The sequence below is a fragment of the Osmerus eperlanus genome, chromosome 1 (assembly GCF_963692335.1).
Source record: "Osmerus eperlanus chromosome 1, fOsmEpe2.1, whole genome shotgun sequence".
Classification (NCBI taxonomy): Eukaryota; Metazoa; Chordata; class Actinopteri; order Osmeriformes; family Osmeridae; genus Osmerus; species Osmerus eperlanus.
In genome coordinates, this window is record NC_085018.1 from 21,983,351 (window position 1) to 22,003,272 (window position 19,922).

Sequence of the window (19,922 nt, forward strand, 5' to 3'; positions counted from 1 at the left end):
AAATGAAATAAACTGGAAAAAAGATACCTTTGTCCCTAACCAATAAACTTATATATGCTCTTAGAAAAAACGTCAATAATATCTTAAGACATTAACATAAACATGCCTATCAGTATAAGCATTTTGTTTGAAATGGGAATATTCTGTGCAAATGCTAAGCTTTTTCAAAGAAACAAAAATACAAAATCTTTAAAAGCTTCAGTTTGTATATTTACATGAGAAGATATTTGATATCTGACTGCAAATTACATGACTATAAAAACAATACACTACGAAAAAAAGGTGCAATATGCATTTAGAGAACTTAGCCATTGTTGGTGTATTATCAAATCACTTGCTGATAAAAACCCAAATCAATGAAAAGCATACCAGTATGTACACAAAAGCTCATAGGAAACACAAAGAAAAGAAGTAATTCAAATCTCTCTTAAAGCTATATCTGCCAAAATACCCCTTGATTAGCAGTGTTCCAAGAACTCCCAATATAATGAATAGCAACTTCAAAATTCTGGACTACTGTACCTTTGATATGTTTTTTTCCTATTATCCTCTTATGAAAAACAACTTTTATAAACAAAAGGCAACAACAGGCCAATAAAAGGCAACTCACTGTTGTCCAAAGCCACCAGTGTACATTATCCATAGAAGAGTCTACGAGAAACATAGGACAACACAGAGCTCCTGGAATAGAATATAAACTGTCTGGATAAATAAGATTTAAAAACAAATGTGGATATAGCAGTCATGGCCCACCTTGGGTTATAAAAGGAATGTACATCTGTCCTTGTTGAAAGGTCTACTAAATTGTTAGAGGGAACTATGCTATTCGGTAACACTTGATTCAGTGGGGATAAATAATCTACTGATGCTCAAACTATCAACTCTGCTGATCTGCAGGTGCTTGTTTAGGTTGGTGGAGTTAGTTCAATATTTGTTGATAGTGAGCACCTGTAGGTCATCTATATTATATGGGCCCTCCTGGTAAAGTGTTTCCTATCAGACTCTCACAGGTTCCCTTATATACGTATCTGTTATGACTACACACCTGCCCTGCTACCATACATGTGTTTACTGTTTACCTGTAGCCTTTTTACCTCTAAACATGTAGAATCAGATTTTACATCTCAACAAATATATACACATATCTGACTACTCTTCAAGGTATGGTACACTCAAAGCACTAGGATTGAGTCAATGAGGAAATCAAACTGCCTCTGTCTCTCAGCATTCCAACGTAAACACCCCTTCATCTACCAGTCGGACTCTGTATGAACTACAGAGTATGTATTGTTATTTTTCAGTGACGTAAAGATTCTGGTAAACGAAGTCTGAATTGCACGCTTCGGTGATACAGTAGCCCCTAACTGCCTGATATTAGCCATGCAGATGCAACAAACGTGGTCGCGCTACTTGTCGGCAGTCACACACGGCCGATCTTGCCCACACCTGCTCGAACTCGGCACCTCCAACTCCGCGGGACGTCCACCAGCTACGCAAACGAAAAGCGATTCGCTGACGCTAGTGGTCAAGTCTAGCCAATTCACATCGGCTACACAGAGAAATCAAGAGCTTTTCCCAGGATTGTTTCCTGCTACTGAATCGTATCTCTAAGTACTTGTGTCTGGTCAGGGACACAACTGTATATACATGAGCACAGAAAGAGGCAAAAAAGAAATGACTACGCTCATTTGCACATTTGAATCAACAGGTCCATCAAGTCAGTCTGCAACAAGAGAGTGCAAATCAGGGTTGGGGTCAACTCCATTCAATACAGTTAGTGTGGAAAGTGTAACTGAAATTTCAATTCAAATATTACTTAATTGGAAATAATTGTAACTTGAATTTTACAATTGCTATTTTAATTGAATGATGGATTGACAGAAGGACCCCTACCCTTTTTGTAATGACATCACTACAGAGTTGGGAAAATGTTATCGCCTTTTTATCCATAGTGAAGAGAAAACAGAGTGAACACAGTCTTAGGGTGCCAGTATAAAAAATTGCCCAAAAGGATATCCTTTTCACTGTTCACAGAACACTTGGAGAGCAGACAATCAAACAGTGACTCTCTCAGTTTTCAGTCAATCAATCAATAAGTTCAGGTACTCAAGAAATAGTCAAGAAGTTTCTAAATGGAGGAAGACAATCAGTGAAGAACATTATGGCGGCCCCTTATAGGTTCCAACCAAGAGAAATAGAGACAGAGAGAGAGAGAAGGAAAGAGAGAGAAAGAGAAGGAGAGAGAAGAGAGAGAGAGAGAGAGAGGGAGAGAGAGAGGGAGAGAAAGAGAAAGAAAGAGACAGAATTGAGGCACAGAAAACAGTGTATAGTCATGGATCTACTGTCCACGAGCCACATCACAGACACACTGGTAGCAGAACCAGCTAGACCACATGATAACAAGACTGAAAGTAAAAAAAGAAGACATTACCGGTAGCCACCAGCTGTATCACTACTGACTAAGCCCTCTTTAGAAGACAGTGGTTCACATGAGAGGTCAGACATAAACACTGACTGACTCAGTCTGATCCTCTCCAGTATATCTACGGTCATGATCTCTAAACTCTTAGCAAAAAACTGAACTCTTAATACAGTCAAATATAATAATATGATGTGAATCAGACTTGCCTGCCAGTGTGGAAGGTGTTTTCATTAGTTAGATAGGCACAAACAGAAAACATGGTTGTGAATGTAAAAATAGGCCAAGGCATGTGATGGTGGTGATGTGGGGTGACTTGTGACCTATGGATCCCTGTTAGGGACAAACCCTAGTGATGTAAGCATAATGACTGGATCTGATTTAAACTCAACTGGAGGACGGCCATAGTATATGGAGGTTGAGAGAGAGAGAAAGAGAGAAAAAAATCTTCTCCAAAAAATCCACTACTCAGTCACTGAGAAATGAAAACATCTGGTGATCCAGAGATCAATGTTTTTTTTAAAGTTTTTTTTTTATGGCCTTTCTACCTACATTATTTCTTCAAGTTTGTAGAATATTTTTTTGTTCTTTTTTTAGAAGTTCTTTTGACATGTTGACAGTTTCAATTTGTGTACAAGTTAGTTAGAGACTAGCCCGACGTGGGTAGAGTCTTCTCTGCGTCCCAGAGGAAGAGAGAGAGAGAGACTGGAGGTCCAATAGAGGTTCAGTACCACCCTGTTCCCTCCCCCCTCTGAATCAGATCCTATTGGCCAAGAGGCCACCAGGCTCACACAAGGTTGATTCTTGTAATTGATCCTGCTCTAACTGCATCCAATCATTCCTTAGCGTCACCTAATGCCAATCCATCACAATGTTCACCTAGCGGCCAATGGAATCCAAGGACACAGGGAGGAAGAGACAGTCGCCAGGTGACCCCTCCCTCCTCATGGTCACTGTGTGTGAGATCAGAGCAAGCTGCTGTGTGGGAGTCAGGATGTGTCTCTCAGATCTGTCTCGACAGGGGTGGAAACTGCAGCCAGGGTCCTCAGCCCTGCCCGGCGACAGCCTGCCACCCTGTCATACCCACTCCTGCACTGGGTGTTTGTAGTACGACGTCACGGTCTGTTGCACTCCTTTGTTCTTGAACTGGAAGATGGTGTAGACCAGGACCAGGATGCAGAGGGACAGGATGCAGGGGATGACCACGGCGATGGCATTGACTGTGCTGGGCACGTCGTTGATGGTCACCATGATGTCCACGTCGTCGTTGGGGAGCTGCCGGTCCCGGTTGCGATCCAGATCCGACTGGTCACAGCCCATCCAGTCCTTGAGGATGGACTTAGGGTAGCTCGGCTCTACGGTCAGCTTCTGGTTGTCAAACTTCCAATAGTCTTTCCCCTTGTAAAAGTAGGTGTAGACTACAGAGGGAAGGCGAGAGGAAATGGGAGAAGGAGGGTGTAAGAGGGGGGGAGAGAGAGAGAGAGAGAGAATGAAATGAGAATGGAATGAGAGAGAAAGGGAGAGAAAGAAGTTTAGACTGTTATGTGACCTAGATACAGCAGGCATGCTCATAACAGGGACATTAAAAACATAACCCCTGAAATCGATATATATACACAAATATATCTGTATATATATATCATATTTCACCTGCAAATATTGTCCCTTTATCACACCCTGATCACTAAGTATATTTTCTGTACAAGCCCAGAGTGGAAGCATAGCTTTGGCCTAATTGCTTCTTATGAAGGAGACTAGCTGTGTGGTGTTGCATAATGCCTGGGAGGCAGGGCCACCCTGAGGCTGCCTGGCACACACACCAGGCTGGTAAACAGCCTCAGCACACCCACACACACACCCACACACACAAACTGATCCAAGCACACACACACACATGCACACACCAACCACACACACAGTTACACACGCACTGACACATAACCGCACATAACGCAACACCATAACAACGACACCAACAGAAGCCCCAGAAGGTTATGATTGATGAAGTCCTCTCCTCCGCCTGGCGACATCACATCCTGCCAGACCCTGTGTGCTATGGCGAGCGAGGGAGGAGGGATCATGAAAGGTGCCCATGCTTGGCTGTCCCTGTCAGCATCTCCGACCCTCGCCTCTGATGTTCTGCTGTCCGCTGCAAGGGCGGGTTCAGCAGGTCATGACACGTTCGACAGAAGTGATGAGGATGATGATTTCCTTCTAGCAGCAGGAGACTCAAGAGGGCTGGCCTGGCCAGCGTGCGTGGCAGAGTGGAGGAGGAGGAGGAGAAAGAGGGGGAAGTGTTTGTGCTGTCTCAACACAAACTAACGGATCCTGCAGCCTGAGGCCGTGGCTGGATTAGCCCCTGTATGAAGCATCCTGCGCAGATTCTGGGATGGCCTTTCAATCCAAACCCTGCCCCCCACCCCCCAACCCTGTCACCCGACCCTGCCTCCCACCCCCCAACCCTGTCACCCGACCCTGCCTCCCACCCCCCAACCCTGTCACCCGACCCTGCCTCCCACCTTCACGTAGAGGTCTAGGTACTTACGTCCCTCCCTGCTGACGAAGGCGCCCTGTGGAGCCTCTGGGATGCCCTTCCACACGGTGATGGGTTTAGGGTAACCAGGGTCGGCCGTGCGCTTCTCCTCGTTGTAGCGCCAGTACTGGTCGCCCTTGAAGAAGTAGGTCTTGCCCACGGGCTCCCAGCGCAGTGCCGTGTCGATGCCATCCTGGGGGAGGTAGCTCCCCAGCTCCACCAGGCTGTGGGGGTATCCTGGCTCCGCTGTCACCTCCTTAAACACCCAGTACTTATCCCCTGGGGACACACAGACAGACAGACAGGATTTATAGTACTCAGTGTACTGTAGTACTTATAACCTGCATACAAACAGGCAACTAGGAGTAAAACATCCAGAATCACAAGGTAACTTTGACACTGAGTCAAAGGTACTTATTAAATTAGTGAAAGACGATTAGTGAAACTTAATCCAGATAACATGAAGGATCTTTAAATACCTTTAAAGAAAACAAATTTGCCATCTGATCTCTCATAGGCTGCATCGATGCGAGGAGGAAGACCTTTCCAGAACTGGTCAATCTGCATGGGATAACCCTCCTGAACCTTGTTGTTCCTCAGACGCCAGAACCATCGGTCCTGAGGAGAGGAGAGGAGAAGAGAGGAGAGGAGAAGAGAGGAGAAGAGAGGAAAGAAGAGAGGCGAGGAAAGAAGAGAGTACATAAATCTCAACTCATTATCATTTGGCTTCCGAAAATCTAGGACATAGTCGAGCTAACTCCCAACTGATTGCTACCCACACATGTACAGTACACTCATAGACACACATATACACACATTTACACACATATACACACATATAAACACATATACACACATTTACACACCACCCACCCACACTCACACTCAACGCCCCTGCTGTCTCTCTACTGACAGACTGAACGATTACAACACCCAAACTCAGGCTCCTTCCTATCGACTGGATGAACTGTATCTACTTAAGCTAAACATGATCGGATATATTGATGGTTTGTCATGGATGTAGTTAGAGCAGCACTAGGACAGGGCAAGGAGGCCGTAGCAGTCCGTGTTGTGCTCATCTCTCCCCTCCCCCTCAGGCAGACAGAGCTGCAGTGACCTTTAGAGACATTTCAACAAAGATCAGAGACATCACATTGGGTTTGTCCACTCCTGATGCAGCCATAGACACACAGCAGATACACATACAGCAGAGAAAGAAACACTGATGATGGTTTGAAACAGAGGAGAGAGGGCACCACCCAACAATGATAATCTGAGGACAACATGGACATCGGACCACACCAGGAGCTGCAGTACCTTGAAGACGAACATCTCCCGTCTGAAGAAGGCCACGGTGTTGAAGTTGCCGTCGCAGATGTTGGGTTTTCCGTTCCCGGGCAGGGCGGGCCTGTCTCCGGACGGCGGGCGCGGGGGGCGGGACTGGCGGTCGTGCTTCCTTTCTGAGGTGGAGTGGATGCGGCGAGACGGCAGTGTAGGTAGCGGCCGTGTGGGCTCCAACATGGCAGTGGGAATACCTGTCAGAGGTCATAGGTCAACACAGGAACAATTATGTTTGAACAAACAAACTTGATTTTTGTTCTGTCGGCTAAACTAGGACTTGATATTGTTCTGATATTGTTCTTGGACAGTGGGGTTGTAGTCCTACAGTAGCCTTGGTATCTCTGGCGCTGAGGAAGTTGGGTGTAGTTGTAGTCTTACCATAGATCTTCTGTATGCCCTGCAGGTCGTCCAGTGGCAGTTTGAAGTTGTGAGTCTCCATGTACTGGTAAAAAGGAGCCATGATTGCGGAGGGATCGTTGGAATGTTCCAGACCCAGGGCGTGGCCAAGCTCGTGGACCGCCACCAGAAATAAGTCGTTACCTAGGAGATGACAATTACACAGCGTCACGTGACCGTGATAAGATCACACCCGGGTAGCAGACAGTGTCTGCCAGATACTGTTCTAACTAAACACTGGAGGCCAAAAGAAAGAGAAGGATAGAGGGAGAAGAATGCAGGAGAGGATGGTGAAGGAGTAGAGAAAATGGAGAGAAAAGAATGGAGATAAGGATGAAGAACAGAGGATGGTACCTGGCACTGTGTCAGTTAATTCCTCCCCACACACACACACACACACACACATTCCTCCATAAATAGAGCTAGACATACTAAGCACTTTCTATTCAGAGCCTACTGCCGACGGAAGACACAATCCACGTAAGCTTCCATGTGAGTGTATGTCTGTGTGTGAGAGAACACCAAAATAGCCCTGTTCAAAGCATGTCGCATGCGAACAGCACTCGATGCCGGTCCAGTCCACAGGCCAGCTCTCCCGAGGCCTGCTGGCTGACAGGCAGAGATGCCTTACTCCAGCCCCCTACAACCTAGCCTCCCTGCTCCTCTCCTCTCCCTACCTCTCTAGTCTGCTCTGACACTCTTCTCTACATGCATTCAAATCGTATTGGACGGGTGTCAGAAACATTTAGGACACGTTCAAGAGAAGTGTTTGTATTTTTATAAATGTATCATTTGAGATATTTTGGACATGGTTGTTCATGTTGCTTGGGTATCTAAAGTAACAGGACATTTTTATCCTTTAAGACCAGAGTTCTCCAGCGTGAATAAGTGCCGAAGACAAGAACTATCCCGTGACCATGACGTCTTCTTTTAGAAAGGAGGGCTGGTATTAAAACACTTCATCACCAAGATAATTAGTTTGACTCTGTTTGAACCTAATTATTCCAACATAATTATCTTTTACCTCGCTGGTGGGTCTTTCTCTAGTTCAGTTGCTGGCCAATCTTCTGTCTAACAGACTGTAAACTCCTTTCATGTCCAGCTTCTTTTCTCACTGGCTGTTTGTCCTCTACTCTCTTTGTCTTTTCTCTCTCTCTCTCTCTCTCTCTCTCTCTCTCTCTCTCTCTCTCTCTCTCTCTCTCTCTCTCTCTCTCTCTCTCTCTCTCTCTCTCTTTCTTTATCTCTTTGTTGCTCTCAGTTTCTTTGTTAATTTCCCTCCTCCATCATCTCGCTCTCTCTCCTTGACTCTTTATTTCTTTATGTTTCCGACTTCAACTACATCTTTATCGCTCTGTTTACATTTGACATTTGATTCATTATCAGACGCTTTTATCCAATGCGACATACAAAATCTCTAAATTGCTCTTTCTTTGTCTGTCTGCCTACATTTCTCATGTATTAACCTGCCTATACAGCTCATTATGGTACAGAACGTACTCTACCATGAAATTGTGTTATCATAACTCACTGTGGATTGCCACAGTAAGTGTCTGATTATCTGATGGTATGTCTTTGCCCACATCCCTCTTTCTGACTGTGTCTTTGTCTCTTGATTTGTCTCTAATCTTTTTCTCCTTTCTCTTTGTCTCTCTCTCTTTCTCACACACACCCACACACACTCACACATGCACACACACACACTCACACATGCCCACACACTCGCACATGCACACACACACAAACTTCGCCTCTGCCTGTTTCCTGCTCAGTATTGAGACCGATTCTGCTGATTGTGGGGATGATGATAATCAGCTATTGATCACGACTCACAAAGTCATCAGTCAATGGATGCCGGCCAATGCTTATCCAGACCATGGTAATCCTTACTCTGTGATGGCTAATAGTCCATCTGTTATATTTAATACCATGCATCCATACGAACTTCAAAACAGTCAGTAACCTAGCTGCTATCCATACTAACTTAACAGCCATACTAATTTCAAAACATTCTCTAACAACCAATCACACAAATTTCAGAATGGCCAGTTAGCTAGCTAACATTCAAACTAACTAATATATCAGTACCTGGTGACTACTGGTCTCCCTTGGTCATGACAGGTTAACTACTGCTGGTAACTTCTGACGACAATAAACAACCACTGGTAACTATTGGCAACCACGTCTCACCGTCGTGGTTGGCGTTGCCAAGCGTCCACGGCTCATCTGAGTCAAAATGCGTGTCTCCTCCGATGCCCGGTCCGGGAAAGTAGGCGTGGGCCAGAAACCCCCCCTCGCCATCGAATGGAGAGCTGTCGCCATGAAAACCGCTCGCGAAGAAGATCATGATGTCGGCCTCCTTGCCCTCGTTTTTGATGTCAGAGAAGGCCACTTCCTGGAAGGTGAGCGGCGTGACGGTCTGCCACACGTCGAACGCCTGCCGGATGGCTCTCTGGGTGTCCTTCTCCCCCACCTTGGGAGTGAAGTTGTGTATGCTGGAAGAGAGAGAGAGACAGAGAGATAAAGAGGTGTCCCATGTTGATCGTTAATCGTTATTCTTCAATTCTGACACACAGAGAGGGAATAGAGAGTAGAACTCTTTGGTTGTATGTCTGTCTGTATATCTGAGGAACTGAGAGGTGAAGACATGGTGAAGACAACACAGACTAGGAGAGAGAGAGAGAGACAAAAGAGATGGGAAGGGACAGGAGAGGAGAGGTGAAGAGACAGGAAATGAGCAGTGAGATGGCGAGAGGAAGAGGAGAGGTGAAGAGGAGGGGTGAATGCTCCAGGAGAGTGTAAAAAGAAGCAATTAAAAACCATTCATCCCCTCGCCTGAAGCCACCTCTTACTGGCTCTCTGGCTCACTAGTCTGCATTTATGCAAACGAAGTGACAAAACACAAGGCATATTCATAGAAAGACATTAAGCTATAAACACACAACAGATGTTTTCATGAATAAAGATGATTGCATTGTGACTCAGGTGCGGAAGCTGAAATTGAAAACACCTAGTGTTGGAAGGAAGTGAATTTGTATGTGAACGAATGAGAATAAGAAAGCAACTGTGGAGGAATAGGAAGTCAAACGAGTGAAGAGTCAGGTGGCTGAGTGGTTAGGGACTCGGGCTAGTAATCAGAAGGTTGCCGGTTCGATTCCGGGCCGAGATAAATGACGTTGTGTCCTTGGGCAAGGCACTTCACCATACTTGCCTCGGGTAGATTGTCCCTGTACTTACTGTAAGTCGCTCTGGATAAGAGCGTCTGCTTAATGTAAATGTAGTGAAGGAGTCATGTCTGTAGAACACAAACCCCCTCTATAGGCTCCTCCTACCAAACTGTATCTGATTAGCTGGTTTTAACTCTCAATTCTCCACAAGCCCTCTAATTCCATGCCCTGTGGTGAAGTGATGAAGTGGTGTTGTACTACTTCAACTGAACCACCTCAACATCCACCATTCACTGCTGGATATATTAACTATACTTTGTATAGTTAATATATTGTATAGTTATAATATATTGCACTGTAGTCACACGCTCACTTACAACCGCTGAGAGTGGTGCCTACAGGTCTGTTTCCATAGAGATTAAACTTTAACCTCCCCCACGGTGATTTACATTTACATAAACAACGACACATGGTTGAGTGTTTACTGTAAACAGTAGTTGATCTCCCGGCGTCCTACAGTGGATGCGTCGCACTGGGCTGTCTGTCTGCTCAGCCAGACAACAGCGGCCAATGGGCTTCCAGACGGACCCGTCTGGGCTGCTGAGAGGATCCGGTGCGTCCTCTGGACCGTGAAGGAAACCGTGCCCCGTCGTCTCTGATGACTCCCTGATCTAACTATGATAAATGATGTCAGACAAGACCCCCTTCCCCATAGTCCTGCACCGTCCTCCGTAATGCCATTAGCTTTCACTTGACTTCCTCATAATGGGGCTTTTAACAAAGACTGATGTGGAGGGAAGCAGGGCGGAGAAGAAGAGGAGAGACTGGAGTGGAACCACGGCAAGCACCCTTTATCTCTCTGTCCCTCAGTCCCTTCTCCCCCTCTTCCTCCGGCTTCCCATCCTCATCATCCCCTCCTCTCTCTCCACCCCGCCTTCTCTCTGTGCCTCCCTGCCCCCCACTTCCCTACGCTTGCTTCCGCCAGTCTGGCTGTGTGTCTGTGTGACAGTCTGCTTAGATCCCATCAGATCCAGAAGCACCAGGCAGACTAAATATAGCGACCAGGCTCGGCTCAGCGATGCTCAGCTCAGCCACTCAGGAGGAACGCGTTTAAAGGTGCAGTTCCTCTACTCTGCCTCCAACTACTATTGTACTTTCCCCTTTCTTCTCCTCTCTCTCTCTCCCTCTCTCTCTCTCTCTCTCTCTCTCTCTCTCTCTCTCTCTCTCTCTCTCTCTCTCTCTCTCTCTCTCTCTCTCTCTCTCTCTCTCTCTCCCTCTCTCTCTCTCTCTCTCTCTCTCTCTCTCTCTCTCTCTCTCTCTCTCTCTCTCTCTCTCTCTCTCCATCTCTCTCACCCCCTTCTCTCTCCTGCCCAGGTGGGTATCAGCTGGTGATGCTAGCTTGTGTAAGCAGGTCTGAGACATAGCAGGGTAGAGAGAAGGGGCTGGGTACCAACACGGCATGCCATGGGGTCAACAGATGTTCAAAAGGCAGCTGAGATTACTGTCTTTCAAGGAACACACACACACACACACACAGAAAGACGTGTACCTGTAGGAGATCCTCTTGTCCCTCCACTTCTGTCCCGTCAGGGCGTAGCGTTTGTTCCGCCTGCGCCGGCTGATGTGAGGGTGGTCTGGGACGCCACAGCGAGGCTTCCTCATCCATCTGCACACACACATCCCACAATGCAACATTACCCTTAATGCGTCATGCAGAAATATGTCACAGAGGCAGAAAGCCAGGTCGTTGGGTCAGGTAGAGAGACCAGATTATATTATGTTGCAGTGCAGAGATACCCATCTCTGCTCTCTAACTCTAATACTAATTAGGTTGATCTTTAGAATAATGAAGTTCACCTTTGACATACTGACAATTACAGTATTTTCCAGTTTCCAGTTGGTATTTTAGAGTGGACCATTGCCATTTTGATGTAAAAGGTTTCATTGGTTGCCATGGTGCTGTACTCACTCAATGGTGGTCTGGTCAAGTACCCCGGTAACAGGGATGCCGTAGAAACGCTGCATGGCTGCGACAGCAGACTGCATGGCCTTCTCAGAGCGCAGGTCTGACATGCGGATGTCATGAGGTAGCAGGTAGCCATAGTTCTTCAACCAAGTCTGTTAGGGAGGGAACGGGGGAAGTGGGGGATTGGAGGAGGAGGGAGATGGAAGGTGAGAGGGGTAGAAGGGGAGGCATTGAGGGAGAAAGGAGGAATGGAGGGGTAGGGAATGAGAAGGTAGGTACAGGAAAAAAAATATGTTATTAATTCCGCGGAGTGGTGAATCCACACCCAACCCCTTCTGACCTCTTCGAACTGCCCTCCATGCCCCACAGGAGCTGTGGCAGAGGTTCCATCTGGCTGATCCATATTTGATGAGAGGACTGTTTGACACAAGGCAGCCCCAACAATAACAGCAGCTCCACTCGCAGCACCTCTGCTGCCTGGCACAGCTCAGCACAGGCTGGCCAGCAGGCCAGGGTAGCACTTCCAGGGTGCACTTGATTTGGCTCCAGTACAATTATTCCAAAGAATTAATTAGTAGGTGCAAACTCTGAGGCAAATCAAACGCACCTCCAGGTACTGGACAGCTACAGTATGCAGCTCATGGTTCTGTAATACATCCACCACAGCGCTGCTCTCCGCTGAGCCAGGCATCTGGAGACAGAATTCAGTTCTAAGATCAAAATCACATGAGTGCCATTGCATTCTGGGAAATGCATATAAACCTGATTACAGTCTCAGAAGAATAGTATGGATGTATGTATGTGTGTGTGTGTGTGTGTGTGTGTGTGTGTCTGCCAAGTGTACTGTAGCAGCTGCTGCAGCTCTGGGGAAACGACTCCAATTAAATAATTTACCAGTGCTATTATACAAGAATTACTACAACAAACTCATATTAGCCTAACACATGCATACTCACACTCACACAACGTGCAAAGATGCATACACACACACACATGCACACACACGCACGCAAACAGTAACCATCTCATATCCCGCTACTTTTGGCTGTGTACCCTAAATGTCATTAGTCCAAATATGGGGAGGAGGGCTGATTGGTTCACACACAGGTATTGATAAAACACACATAAAGGTAGAACTTTGATTGTTTATTACACAGACTTGCAGAATGATGATTGGTCCATACATACAAACACAATGCCGAATGGTCAGATCTCTGGACAGATAAACCAATTGAGAGGCTCTGAGCGATGACATCAGGTCTGATGTCTCGTGTTTCACAAAGAGTTTGTGTGTGTGTGTGTGTGTGTGTGTGTCTGTGTGAGTATGTGTGTGCAGGCAGGACAAAAAATCTGGGATCAATACCGGCCAGGAAAAAAATGATGTAAGACCACCTCCACACTCCACCCCTCACAAGACATCCCTCTGCCTGGCAATGACACACAGATACACACACAGATATCATTGTTCACAACACAGACACACATATCCTTGTAAAACACACACACATTGCCTTAATGCTCTAAATGCACCATGCATTCTCTGTCAGGGGGCAGGCTGCCAAAGATGATAGAGCAGAAGACCACTGATGAAAGATGGACAAAGACAGGAGAGGAGAGGAGGAGAGGAGGAGAGGAGGAGAGGAGGAGAGGAGGAGAGAGGAGGAGAGGAGAGGAGGAGAAGAGAGGAGGAGAGAGGAGAGGAGGAGAGGAGAGGAGGAGAAGAGGAGAGGAGAAAGGAGAGAAGAGGAGAGAATAGAAGAGAGGAGAAGAGAGGAGGAGAGAGGAGAAGAGGAGGAGAGGAGGAGAGGATCACGTCTTCATGAGAACGAGAAAGAGCGCTAGTCATAAAAAAGAGAGAAGAGTGTGGTGCACATGAGAGGGAACGACAGAGAGCAAAAGCGAGGGAGGAAGAGCGAAAGAAGAGAGAGGAGAGTGAAGATGGTGGGGGAGGGGAGAGCAGACTGCCAGGATGGAGGGAGAGAAATGTGATGGTACAGCAAACAAAGGCTAGCTGCAAGAAGGAGAGCAAGAACGGAGAGAGGGTGGGTGCCAGAGGAGGAGTGGCGAAAGAAAAACCAACAATGTACTCATAGAACAACATCACAATGGTGAAATGATAGCAATCTTAACCAATAAAGGATGCAACATACCATTCTTCGTGGTCAGTCACATGGTCAATATACAGCACTGAGTTGAACTACAACCTAATGGTCAGAAATAACACCACATCTGCTTACACTGATGTTTTAATCTAGACTGTGGTTGTTTGTGGAGATTATATAATAGTTCTGATGTTTTATGTACTGTTTATCATACCATTTCCGAGACATGGAAACAAAGCCAGTGGCATCGCTCTGTCTCCCTGCTGTTGTCTGTACAGTAGCGTGTTGTTGCTTGAGTCTCCAGATCAAACAGAGAGAGGGGATGTGAGGGGACAGGACCCACTTTAGCTGTTAGCAGCCTCTCTTCTCCTCCATCCTCTCCTTATCTAGCTCTCTTCCTTCCTCTATTCCTCACCTGCTTTGTCTTTCTTTCTCCCTCCTCCCGCCTCTCTTTCTCCCCCCTCCCGCCTCTGTTTTTCCCTCCTCCCGCCTCTGTTTTTCCCCCCTCCCGCCTCTGTTTTTCCCTCCTCCCGCCTCTGTTTCTCCCTCCTCCCGCCTCTCCTTCTCCCTCCTCCCGCCTCTCTTTCTCCCTCCTCCCGCCTCTCTTTCTCCCTCCTCCCGCCTCTCTTTCTCCCTCCTCCCGCCTCTCTTTCTCCCCCTTCCCGCCTCTCTTTCTCCCCCCTCCCGCCTCTCTTTCTCCCTCCTTCCCTCCAGTCCCTCCCTGTCTTCGTACTCCAGTGCGCCGTGAGCAGACAGATTGAGGGCAGCTCAGCACCCTGGCTGAGCCAACAGCAGTGCTGCATCTCTCCCCTGATGGACTCTCATTGGCTCTACCTCTCCCTGACTCTACCTACACCTGACTCTACCTCTCCCTGATTCTACCTTTAAGCCTTCCTCGGTGCTCCTTTTGTTCCTCCTCGTTCCTCACCCCTCATCTACCTTTCCTCTCCTCATTTCCCTTCTCTCTCGTAGAGTACCTTCTGTTTCAGAGTGTGAGGCAGCACAAGCTGACAGTCTGATCCCCTACCTTCTAGTCCCACCACAGTGGCACGTCGACGGGCCTGCCATGCTCAGAGACAGCAGGGACATGAATATCTTACAGTCACAGCACAGGAGCTATATAGGCCATGTGTTTAAATATTACACAACTACATTTCCCACTTTTTCCCTCCCTTTCTCTCTCTCTCTTTTTCTCTCTTCTTCAATTTCTGTCTCTCTCATTTTCTCTCTATCTCTCCCTTTCTTACTCTTTCTCTCACTATCTCCCCTTTCTCAGTTTCTCTTAATATCTCATCCTCTATCTCTCTATCTATCTCTCTGCATAACAAACTAGCCAGCCATCCAGCCAGCCAGCCTCCAGCCAGCCATCGAGCCAGCCTCCAGCCAGCCACCCAGCCAGCCTCCAGCCAGCCATCCAACCATCCTCCAGCCAGCCAGCCAGCCTCCAGCCAACCAGCTTCCAGCCAAACTTGTAGCAGGTGAACAGCTACCTTATCCCCTGTTGGGATCTCCTCCACTGGGCCACTGTACTACACTCTGCAGCTCAGCTACTCTGCAACTCATCTAGACTGCAGCTCAGCTAGACTGCAGCTCAGCTAGACTGCAACTCATCTAGACTGCAACTCAGCTAGACTGCAACTCATCTAGACTGCAGCTAAGCTAGACTGCAGCTCAGCTAGACTGCAACTCATCTAGACTGCAGCTCAGCTAGACGGCAGCTCAGTTACTCTGCAGCTCAGCTAGACTGCAGCTCAGCTAGACTGCAGCTCAGCTACTCTGCAGCTCAGCTACTCTGCAGCTCAGCTACTCTGCAGTAAGTATTCAAATTGGGGCTTCAGGGGGTTGGGGGGACTTCGACTCTTGCACATGTCTCTGTCTAGTGACTAGACTCTAGTCCCCTTCGTTATGTGTTGACGTCTCTAAAGCAACATTCGGTAATGATGCAGGTCAGTGTCCCCGGGCGGTGATGGAGACAGCCTCCCCTCCACCCTGCCTGTCACACGTCTTCAGTCGTGATCTCATTAGACACGCAGCCACAGCCCAGCCAACACCTTCCTACAGGAAGCAGAGTGGTGAAGTCCACATGAGGAAGAGATGCTCGACTCTGAGCACGAGAGATAAAAACTAATATTCCGTCACAGGCGTACTCTCTGTACTGTACATTGTGTGTGTGTGGGTGTCAGAGAGATAAAGACTTACAGAGAGAAAGAATGCGTGAGAGAGAGTGAGAGAGTAAGTGAGAGACAGAGAGAGAGAACAGAAAGAAAAATACGAGAGAAGCTGGAACGAGGTAAATGGTGGACCATTTCATAGAGAGTCACTGCTGTAGCTAAGAAAGGATTTTAATCCTGTTTTTTTGTGGTTGTAAACCACCACAACCGCCAGTATTTTGGAGGGGATTGAGAACAGAGGAACCGCTGATGCAGCTGTGAGAATGGCTACAGACTCACAGACAGCAGGCAGTACTGAAGAACGGTATTATGCATAACACAAGTGACACAAATACACATATTACGAAACACACAAACATAACAAAATATGCTTTAAAAACTCTCTCTCTCACACACACACAAACACACACACACACACACACACACACACACAAAGAGAGAGTGTTCTGTCATTGTGCATCGCCACCACCAGTCCTCAGAGGGATGCACCTAACAGAAGGCAGATGAGTATCGTTTTAATCGTTAAAAACATCATCATCATCATCATCACTCAATAACATGTCTTCCAGAATTCAGCAGCCGGCAAATGAGACAGTCATGTTTAGATCGCTCTTTTCATCCTCCACCTCTTCCTCCTCCACCTCCTCCCCCTCCTCCTCCCTCCCTTTCTCTGTTTGTCTCCTCCTCCTATCAGTAGACTGTGGCATGGGCCCTCTAAGCCACTCTCATTGAGCTGTTCTCATGTCAACGTGGTAGCTCTGTAATCACAGCACTGCATCACCGTGCCACACTAATCAAATCCCCTTACGTAACATTAATAACACTCTATCCACTCTCCGATCCCACATTCATACCTGCAGTCCAGTGTGGACACGTTGCAAAGTCCACTACAGTGCCAGCACAGCAGGGTTCTGTATAATGGATTCCAGTTGATTAGAGCAGATACGAAGGGCCAGCTACCACTGGCGTAGCTCATGGAGCAGGTGCCTAGAGGATGGCTTTAGCTCAGTGGTAGAGCAGATGGCTGCAGGTCAAGAGGTTGCGGGTTTAATTCCGCACCTTTATGTCGCTTTGGATCAAATCTGCTGCTAAATGAATCCATGAAGCCCAATCGGTGGACTGGATCTTGACAGGTGTTGAACCCATGACCTGTTTCTGACGCTACAATCGGTGATAAACATTCATGTTTTGGGTTTTAAGCCTGGTGGATAGGAAGTGGCGTACTGTGAGAGAATTGCTAGTAGATGGATGGTGTCAGAAACATAGAAGGAGACGAACCATCTGACATGTCCCTGAAACTCCCTCGCTGTTTGTGATAGGCAGCACTTTTCCGAGTACCATGGGGAGTCTGAGGTGAACCACAACAACATCTGCCCGAACAACAACAGCACAGAAGGTGATGTCACAGAGTGGGCTTTCAGTACCGATTCTTCGGTTCCTCGAAGTACAGACAAAGGATACAAAGAAACCATCGCCTTTTTTGGATCAGTTCATCTGATCACGTCATTCGGTCGATTCTTGTGGAGTGGACTGTTTTGAACTCAGGGACAGACAATAGGCTGGAATGCATATGCATTTGAACTCCACTCACGTGTTTGAATGGCTTGTTCACAAAGAAACAGCTCAATACTGACTGTAGTCAACCACAGTTTTCTGTATTTCCTCAAACAACTGTACCGTACACACACACACACACACAGCACACATGCAGGTTAACAGACACACACACACACACAGGTTTACAGATACAAACAGCTACATATTCCCTCATTTAAACCAGCATGCTAACCGCATCCCTCACAGATGGTTAAGAGAAAATAAAATCTGTGAGGTGCATGTGCTGTACACAGATCTTTCAGGACAAGGACAAGAAAGGCCTCGTGCAACGCTCCTTTGTCTCGTCTCTGTAGAAGTGCTGAACGTTAATCTACATGGCTCAGTGTGGGAGATTTGGCCACTATCATGTTTAACGACCGTATTTCCCAGCAACAACATCTTATTGAAAAGACTATTATTGTATCTCAATCAGATCCCCTCTCCTCCGAATCTTTTCTTATATTCTCCTCTCCTCCTAGACCTCTCCTCTCCTTTCTCATCCTCTCCTCTTCTCCTTTCATCTTTTCTCTTGCCTTCCTGTCTGTCCTCTCCTCTCTCTCATCTCCTCATCTCCACTCCCATGCTCTATCTCTACTCTCCTCTCCTCCAGTATGCAACCCCCTGCCATTTCAATAAATTATGGAGGAAGCTATATTTGGATCCAGTCGTGGAAAAAAAATCCAGGATTCTTTGTTCTGCTCCAGTGCAAGTGAGTACTGGGCTCTATTTCCATGTGAGGATTGGGTTTACTGTCGACTCTACCTTGCATACTGATGCTTCTATTGACAAAATACCTTGCATATTAAACCTGGCCTCTGACAGCACTGGCACTGAACTCAAAAAATATTCAGATCTGACATAATTTACATTACAGACTACATGTTAGCAAAGATGATTGTTTAGCTAATTGCACATTGCACACGTGGAAATAAAATTGCAAGTCTTGTTTTGTATGCTGACCCACGCATAACCTTGATTATTATGTTAGTTGCTTTGAATAACCACCCATATGTGTAAAATAGGTTATAAATGGGAATGGTGGTGTGTGTGTCATGTACACTGACATCAAACATACATCGGTAATGAGTTGATGATCATCGCAAAACATACACTCACTGAAGGGGGAATTTATGTAATTGCAATCCATATAAGTGCTCTTCCAGATGAGTTTGTCTCTGGAAAGGGTATACAATCAAATTGGGGAAATAAAACGCAATGATGCTTTAAAGCCACCTTTGTCCATAAGGAATACATCATTTGACAGTAGCTGTTCCTGTTTCTCCCAACATATATTTTCCAAGACGACAATATAATATATTTTAATAGACGGGATTCATGAGCTAGGTATAAAGAACTAGGCTACATGATGACACTAGGATGTAAATAAATAAATGTTTTTTTACGTCTTTGTTTATGAGGTATGGTTTATTTATTTATTTATAGATCCAACTCATTATACATTTATTTTTCAATTTCTTTGTCCCGATATCGCTTCGTGGTAATGGTTAGAACAGCGAGTTCCGACCGAGGCGCACAAAAACATCCCAAACGTTGCGCTTACTCACAACTGGGAGTGAAACAGGTCGGTGCTCTTGTGGCTAACGTCTCAGTAAGGATGTTGTGTTACTGTAGCCTACTATCAGTAGCATCTTCAGTTATATGTACGGTTCGGACCTACCTCAACAATGAACGTCTTCTCCTCGCCACAGACGGAGACGACCCAGAATAAAATGTGAAAGTAGCATGTTTTCCAGCAAAAACCAGGGAGCCCCGCTTTCCTCCTCTTCACTCCCGCTCCCGCCATGTCTGTCCCCAGATTCCCCCCCTCTGCCCGCCGGAGATTTCCAGTCTCGTGTCCGGTATCTGTAATAAAGACTGCAATAAAGACTCTCCTTCATCCCCTGCCTGTGTTTTCTCTGGTTAATTTTCTCCGCAGAACGAGCCGCTACAGCCGAGCTTCCATTGCGCAGACTCTGTTTTCTCTTAAAGAGCCACACAGAGGCTCACGCAAGCTGGCAGTCAGGCAGTCAGGTTCGGTATCATCATCACTAGAGGATGAAAGAGCCACGCGAGGTATTTATATCTTGAAGTCGTTGCAGTACAAGTTGCCAACGCCAACGGGCCGCGGCGCTCACGACCCTCCGTAGCCAACCACCTGACATGACACACATCAGCTGCCAGGCAGAATAGAGCAGACGGTATTCAGCCCAGTCCAATCTGAATCACTGGATATG

The 19,922-nt window shown here is 46.7% G+C and overlaps 1 protein-coding gene across 2 annotated transcripts; it reads right to left on the reverse strand.

The window, feature by feature from the left end:
• Window positions 1-140: 140 nt before the first annotated feature.
• mmp24 (matrix metallopeptidase 24) lies at window positions 141-19,712 on the reverse strand. 2 transcript variants are annotated; one of them, XM_062470235.1, is made up of 10 exons: window positions 19,367-19,712; window positions 12,427-12,510; window positions 11,823-11,971; window positions 11,403-11,519; window positions 8,877-9,181; window positions 6,672-6,833; window positions 6,270-6,487; window positions 5,432-5,570; window positions 4,965-5,231; window positions 141-3,837 (listed from the first exon to the last, which is right to left on the reverse strand). In XM_062470235.1, exons 1-10 carry the CDS (start codon window positions 19,490-19,492, stop codon window positions 3,497-3,499), a joined length of 1,908 nt encoding a protein of 635 aa, XP_062326219.1. In that variant the 5' UTR covers window positions 19,493-19,712; the 3' UTR covers window positions 141-3,496. The 2 variants fall into 2 exon arrangements, with proteins under 2 accessions (XP_062326219.1, XP_062326227.1); XM_062470243.1 differs by lacking the exon at window positions 12,427-12,510 and having other exon boundaries at window positions 19,367-19,710.
• Between the last annotated feature and the right edge of the window lie 210 nt (window positions 19,713-19,922).

Bases quoted from the DNA above. Each gene is read 5' to 3' on its own strand.
- mmp24 (XM_062470235.1), bottom strand. From the start codon at position 19,492: ATGGCGGGAGCGGGAGTGAAGAGGAGGAAAGCGGGGCTCCCTGGTTTT. The intron at 12,511-19,366 runs GTAGGTCCGAAC...TTCTGTCTCCAG, and splicing joins AGAAGACGTTCATTGTTGAG to ATGCCTGGCTCAGCGGAGAG. The intron at 6,834-8,876 runs GTGAGACGTGGT...GTCATCTCCTAG, and splicing joins TGGCAACGCCAACCACGACG to GTAACGACTTATTTCTGGTG.